Source organism: Anopheles merus, chromosome 2L (genome assembly GCF_017562075.2).
Source record: "Anopheles merus strain MAF chromosome 2L, AmerM5.1, whole genome shotgun sequence".
Classification (NCBI taxonomy): domain Eukaryota; kingdom Metazoa; phylum Arthropoda; class Insecta; order Diptera; family Culicidae; genus Anopheles; species Anopheles merus.
Window position 1 is genome coordinate 14,024,313 of NC_054083.1, and position 7,865 is coordinate 14,032,177.

The following is a 7,865-nucleotide window of genomic DNA, read 5'->3' on the forward strand; positions in this document are numbered from 1 at the left end:
CGTCGCGAAAAATGCGCCAATCGTTCGTTGCCCATTTGATGCCTCCCTGTACCTTTTTCTCATGACAATCTAACGTCTGGCGATTGTTTTAGTCTTTGCCTTTTTTGTTTTTTGCTTACCGTTCGGTTTCGATCGAGTTTATTTTGATTATTACCTACCACGTTCGGTGGTTTGGCAAAATTTCAAGAAAGCACATCAGGCCCAGGCGGAGGTAACCTTCTAAAGTGGACTCCTTTTATGGATAACGAAAACAGGGAAACACATTTGATAAAAAAGAACAAAGCTTCTGCGCCGTCTTTACAGTTTTTTTTTGGTATGAATTTTGATAAAACATAAGCCACCAGGTCACATTGGAAGAATTGGATGGTTTCCAGAAAAAAATGTATTCTTATACCGAAAAGGAATGTCAATAACAGGCACCTTTATGTATCGAACATAACAGCTATCTTAAACATCAGATGCACTTTGTGATCCTTTACTGGGACAATATCTACCTAAAAATGTTTGTCTTAAAACAAGAGCAGCAGGTGTTTCGTAAGTCAGGTCGTTTTATATGTCGTTAATTTATTCTTAAATTGGCATTATCAGATAAACTTCAGCCATATTTAAACTACAGGTCCCGAGATACGACTGTATTTGGGACCAAAAAAATGTCCCAAAGCAAGGCTTAAGTCGAAATAGTCGTATGTCGAATATCTGTGAATATAAATTTTATAATCGAAGTTGAAAAGTTTAAATCTACTATATCGTGTATTTTATTAACAATAATGTTCAATGATGTATTAATTTTGCTTTAAAAGCCGTATAAATGTTCAAGATCGGGCAGTTGGGGAATTTTTGGAAATGTGTGTGTAAAAGTTATCAGCAAGAAATCTTCCAAAAAATATCAATTTCTTCACTATGGCAATTTTTAAATATCAAAATCGCCGTATCTGCGAATCGTCGTAACTCGAGGGGGTCGTAACTCGGGGGACGCCTGCATTTAAAGAAATAATGTCACAGCCTGCAGAAATATCTTACGACATACAAGTGACGGATAGCTCATCCCCAAATCAACCCAAGAAGGTGAAAACGATCGTCTCTCACTTCGTACATTCCTATGTATCGAATATGTAAGAAAATAGAGCTCATATCGAGCTTTGCATTAAGAGTTCAGTGACAAATTCATACGACAAGATGTAAAAACTAAAAAATATTGTTGTGCTATATACTACACTACTTTCTCCATACAGTTGACAAATTAATATGCTCATAATTTTGAATTATTTCAACCACAAAAACCAAGCAAATGAGCTTCTCAGCAAAAGCGCATGTTAGGCAAAGAATCTTTTGCCAATATTAATTTGTAAAGTTAAAAAAAAACTTTATTGCTATTATTATCACAAAACATTACCACCTAATATTATTTCCATGTTTACTATATTGGTGCTCTTTACAATAAACGACTCTGCTCCTGCAAAATCGATAGACTGCGATAGATCCATTCGTATCTGAACCGTTCCCGCTTACCAAGGACTCCTAGACTTAATACTTGAATACGTAAGAAATTCTTGTACTGGCCGGCATGATCGCGTTGGTCATTATGCCAAAGAACGAGGAGAGTTATTTTGTGTTTGGAATAATCTGAGCATAATACACATCCAAAAATTTATAACACCCAAGTCTACTGGAATAAAACATAAGAACATTGTTTATAAAATGTGAATGAAATCTCTCACAAACAAAGTACTGAAATTCGTCATAAATACTGTTCTGACTTTTATTTGGCGTAAACTTCCTACGCGGACATGCCGTCCCATGTTGGTTTTCAGACTTTATTCAGTATCACGCAGCCGAAAATTCAAGTCGTTAATTTAAAGCTCTGGATAACGCTTCAGAAGAACCAAATGCAAAAACTAGATGTGGAACTAGATGAACCGGTTAAAATAAAAAATAAAAAAAACACGCCAAAGATCCTCGAACATTGAAGAATGCGAGACGAACGCATATAAACTATAAGTTTGTTGTTTTATTTGTTCAGAAAAATATTTATTTAGTTATATAAATATTATATAGGCATTTTTTTGGCACAGTGATTTTGATCCACTTTGGAAAATATATTTTTCTAGAAGCAAACTTATCATTGTTGTCATGCTATGGTACTACACATTCTTAAGCATGTCACGAACAATGTTTCAAAAAATAAAGCAGTACATTAACTTCATTTTTCACGGAAAAAATATAAAAAATGTAAAATTGTAAGTAGTGGGCACTTTATTTTGCCGGCCACTGTAATTTAGAAAATAGCGAGTTAATTTGGCCAGTGTGCAAGGCTTCTTCTTCTATTTGGCGTAAAGTTTCAACACCTAAGGTTTTCCCCTGATTGCAATACTTTTGCCAATGTAAACTTACTAGTAGACATCGAAAAAGCATTTTTGATTCGTTATGTACCATCTTAGGAAAAACTACGGATTCCTGGATTGATTTTGATAACATTTTGGTAAAAATAAAAAAGTGTGTTTTTTGTTGGATTACGAGTGCAGGGCGGGCAAGATCGACATCTTGATGGGGTAAAACCGATACTTTGCAGGGTGATCTCGACACATAGGTTATAACTTTTAAAATAACAAACTCTGATGGCCGGTTGTTTTTCATTGAAGTTCAATAAAGTGTTTCGTATCAATTTTATGCAAAATCAACAGAAAACATCATTGAAATATGCGAAAGAAATGAAACTCAAGTAAGAACAAACATTACAAATAGCATCGTACCAGACTCCATATAGTAGAAGCTGCGGCGATAGCATCTGGTTTACGGAATGAATGGTTAAGATTCCTTTAAAAAATAACCTGGCAGCCATCTTCCAGTAATCTTCTCAGTGGCGGATCTAACGGTAGGCGGACTAGGCGGTCGCCCGGGGCCCCGCCGATTTAGGGGCCCCGTAGATCGCCATTCTATAGTATGCCGTATGGACAGAGTACTAGCGACAAGGGCTCCCGGAAGGATGGCCGTTGGTGAGCCGTACGCCTCACACACCTTCGCTGTTGTCCTGCCTGTCGATGTCATCCGCGAAACCGAGAAATTGGAGAGACCGGTAGAGGATCGTGCCACGGATGTCGTAGTTTAGCCCCGCGCTTCTAATAACACCTTCCAGGGCGATGTTGAAGAGCAGACAGGAGAGTCCGTCACCTTGCCTCAGACCCCTGTGAGATTCGAACGATTCCGACGTCAAGACTCTCACCTTGCAATGCACCCCGTCATGGTGGCTTCTAACAGCCGGATCAACTTCCCAGCGAAGTGGTACCGCTGCATGATGTCCCATAGCTCATTCCGGTCTATGGTGTCGTAGGCCGCTTTGAAGTCGATGAATAGGTGGTACTCTGAGGTGTATGTCGACATAATCGGCTCTCATAAATATACCTGAAGCCGAAACCAAACCCATACCGGTCCTGAAACTGTTACAGAGCCCATACCGGTTCTGGACCTGATACAAAACCTATACCGGTCGTAGAACTAATCATGAACCCCTGTCAGTCTTGGAACTGCTCACGAATCTATACTCTATATCTATATCTATACACGAAGCAATACTGAGCCCATACCAACCCAGGAACCGATCACGAATCCAAATCGGTCCTCGAACTGATCACAAACCCGTACCGGTCCTGAAAGTGATACGTAACTCATACCGGTCCTGGACCTAATACTGAATCCATCCCGACCCTGTAACGGATACTAAATTCATACCGGTGCCGAATCCGATACAAAACCAATACTGGTTTGGAAATAGATACTGAGCTCATACCAGTCCTGGTCCTAATACCAAACCCATACATGTACAGGAAGCAATACTGAATTCATAGCAGTCCAGGAATCACTTAGGTTATAGGTTCATGCCGGTCTAGAAGTGATACTGAAACCATACCGGTCCAAGAACCGATACTGAACCCAAACAGATCCTAGAACCAATCACGAACCGACACCGATTCAGGAAATGATCTTAAACCGATACCAATCCCGACAGCTCCAATTTTCTTCTGTTCCTGGAACTATACCTTGATCTGTTCTGGATTCGTAACGATACTTGAGACATTATTCGGGTCTGGAATCGATATAGTTCCTGTTTCCATCGACTAGCTGATTCCACTGTTCCATAAACACATACCCAGCAGTACATGTGCTGCATAGGGAATAGTGTAGGAAACGACAAGGGAATTAGCATAAGAAATAGCGTAGGAATTTTAGCTCAATTGATTGTAGACACTACAGCTCATATAAAAGCCTATTGCGAACTCGGGACAACAAGTAGCAAATAAACCCGCTGATAGGAACAACCGACAACCAACCATGTAATTGTGGAGAAAAACAAATCTAGGAAATCTCGCCACCTGCATTTGTGGTCAATTGCATTTAAAGCAGCTATAACAACATTTTCTATATTTTTTCTACAAAAAAAAACATCGGATATTTTTATCACACTATATCAAGTCGTATATTGGCCATACTTCAGTTAGAATCCTTAGTTCTATATTATTGTCGTGAAAAAATACATTCATTTTTTGGAATGGCCATAAAGACGGTTTCGTGTATCACATTTTATGCCAATTTTCATTTTGCATTGCCAATCAATGATACACTCTACACGACGTACAAAGTATAGCATAAATAAGACACGTTATTTACGTTTTGGTAGTTTTTGCTTATACCTATAAGATTCAATGTTGCAGTTTTTGAACTACTTGCTTTACATTTGCTCTGCAAAAAACACGCAAACCATTTAATTGCATAGACCTATTGAACTTACTTCCATCAGCGCAAGTTTCTAGATTCAGATCAGTTGTAGACGCTATTCTTACCCGCCTGTAATGTTCTGTAGGTTGTAATGTCTGTAAAGCTACCGGATGATGCTACCTTTCGGTAATGTATAATAATTGTGTTTTTTTTATCTTCTAGCGTTCCGTTTGAGCAGCCGATAAAATCGTGAATTACTTTCGGGAGATTCAAACACATCATCGTCCCCATTGGTCCATCGTGTGATGATGGGCTGTTCGTTTACGAAACGCTGATATGCCGCCGTATCGTCTGCCGCTATTACCGTACTCCTTTCTATGCGATCCTCGTCGTCGCCGTTCGCTGGGCCCCGCTGGCAGGGAATATCAAAGCGCGAATAATCACCCTGCACCTCGTCCGATTGATAACGGGAGCGTAGAAACAGTGCCACCAGCATGATGATAGCGAAGGCCGCCAGTGCAACAAAATCGTTCTCATCCAGTGCTGGATCCGAGTGAACACGTTCATAGTTTTCCACGTACAGTCGGCGGATAAAGTGCCGCAGCGGGTAGTCCAAACGGGCACCAACGATTGTATTAACGCCATAGAAAATAAAGACCGTACCAAAGATGACCGAGCGGGTGATCAGTATGATCGGCAAGGTAATGTTAAGTACGGCACCGATTAATACACCTCCCAATGCGATGTACCACGAAACATTACGCAATGTGTAGAAATTTCCATCTGAAACACGAAATACAAAAACGTAAATATTTGTTTGTAAAGAACACATTTTATCGCCAGCCCTGGAATACTTACTTATCATACCGAACAGGATTAAGCAGAGCATGTAGCCAGTTAGCATTGAGCAGAATATTTTGCCGGCCACGGGAGCGTACAGTCCGAGAAGCAACCCTACCACGGCTCCTACAATTGCCCCGCCGACCAAACATGTTATAAGCCATTCGTGTGCCAGCGGCTTGTCAAGCATATTCAACGCCTCCACCGTACCCACAACAGCCAGGAAACCTAGCGAGGCAGAACATTTGACCACGAGCGGTAAATATCCCATGATAACTTCTAGTACGGCAATAATCGTCAGTATGATGGCGAGTACACGATAGGGAATGTTCAAACCGTAGCATCCCGCCGGTTCTATGAATGGCTTACACGAGTACGTGTGGGTTGGAACGTAAAGAGCAAATCCTCGGTGCACGGGATCGATCACAGCGGTTACGAACACCATCCCGCGACCAGTCAATCTGCCGTAGGTGTGTCGATTCAGCAACAGCGGTGCGTGCAAAGCATTCTGTCGTCCCTGCACTTTGGCGTTGGCATAGCTAATCAGCTTATTAATTGCAGCGAAATAGGCCCGTTGGGAGAAATCGTGCGTAGGCATGATGTAGTAGTAGGACTCATATTCCAACCGTGCCTTCCCGCACGCATTCGGAGTGCCCTGGAAAGGTTTGGCGACTGCCGCAGCCGGCGTGTCCACAATGATGACTTCCGGCGTGAGGGTTAGATTGAGGACGGGTGAGATTTCGACCGGAAATTCGAGATTGCATCCACCCGGTACCGGGGCCGATCTGTTGTACAGCATGAGCACCAACGAAACCCACACTGGTTGATGAGTATTCAAATTGAACGCGTACAGATCACCATCCCCGTACATCAGCAAGCCAACATTCTGGCCCGAAAGATGGCCCCCATCCACGATGGAGCTGTTGTAGCTGAGCGTAACATTGTACTCGAAGGCGTGCAGCTGCACCAGTGCGTAGCCAACCAGATCGCCAGCATTTTTTGAATAGTTGCTCAGGTGGATGCGCGTATTCGAGTACGGCTGCAGGACGATCTCGCGATAATCGTTGATATCGTTCGGTCTCAAGGCAACCGGGACGGTCAACTCGACGACCTCTCGCACTGTTATCGCCAAACATCACCACGTACAGCAGGAAGGAGAGAACAGTGATAACATATTTGGAATGATAACACACAGTGAAATGCATTTGCTAGCACCAAGCAACAGTAAATATCAAAACTTACCAGACGCCAGGCTTGGCTGCTGTGGTTCGACAGAAGTGGAGGTATCACTGGTCACATTTTGGGAAGCAGAAATAGTTACGTAAAACATGAAATACGTACAAAAACATTTATATATTGTATTGGCAAGGCGAACATTGCCTGAACGGTACATTGTTGTCGGTGCTTGCCTGTGCAAATAAAATAGATTTGTTGTGATAATTAATGACAGCAGTGTTGCCAAATCAAACAAATCGCTGTACCCGTTCAACATTGCGATGGTTTCGAGTAGTATTTTCTGTTCGAAATCTCCCGCTAAACATTGCGTAGGTTTCGAGTAGTAATTATTTTTGCAACTTTCGTTGATTTTTATCGTGTAAATAAACGAAGAACGACGATGTCATACTGGTTTTCAATAGGTACGTTCATACAGGCCATATCTTTCTTCGCGAATCTTTCCCATTCCACCAAAAGCAAATATCAAAATAATTCGCCAATATTTTTACGTTTGCATATCACGAATCTTAGCAGGATACAACTATCGTAAAACAACAAAATAATTCGTAAACACAGGTTTTTGTTGTAAGAAATGCACAATACAGAATCATTAGAACATTTAGAACTTGAAAGCAATCGAAAACTAATGTTTATACACAAAAAACACGGCATTAATCTTGGCCTGTCAAAAGATTGCAAGCAAATATTTTTGTTATCCATCTAGCGATGAATAGCTTGAATTGCTCGAAAAAGATTTGCCACAGGCTGCTAGACTTCCCCTTCTTCTTCTTCTTTTTGGCTCAACAATCGTTGTCGGTCAAGGCCTGCCTTGTACCCACTCTAGTGAAGTGTGCTTTGGCTTTCAGTGACTTATTGTTACCATAGCAGGATAGTCAGTCCTACGTATGGGGGCACGGTCTATTCGGGGCTTGACCCCATGACGGGCATGTTGTTAAGTCGTACAAGTTGACGACTGTACCACCAGACCGGCCCAAAAGACTTCCCCTATCTTAAAGAAAATTTGTGTTTACCAGATATTTTCTAGCAGAATATGCCATATGTGAACGCTAGCTATCCAAATTCATCTAAAATTATGTATT

The 7,865-nt window shown here is 41.4% G+C and overlaps 1 protein-coding gene across 1 annotated transcript; it reads right to left on the reverse strand.

The window, feature by feature from the left end:
- Positions 1-4,423: 4,423 nt before the first annotated feature.
- Positions 4,424-7,000, reverse strand: LOC121593868 (transmembrane 7 superfamily member 3-like). Its single transcript, XM_041916616.1, has 3 exons — positions 6,793-7,000; positions 5,569-6,669; positions 4,424-5,493 (listed from the first exon to the last, which is right to left on the reverse strand). Exons 1-3 carry the CDS (start codon positions 6,941-6,943, stop codon positions 4,922-4,924), a joined length of 1,824 nt encoding a protein of 607 aa, XP_041772550.1. The 5' UTR covers positions 6,944-7,000; the 3' UTR covers positions 4,424-4,921.
- Between the last annotated feature and the right edge of the window lie 865 nt (positions 7,001-7,865).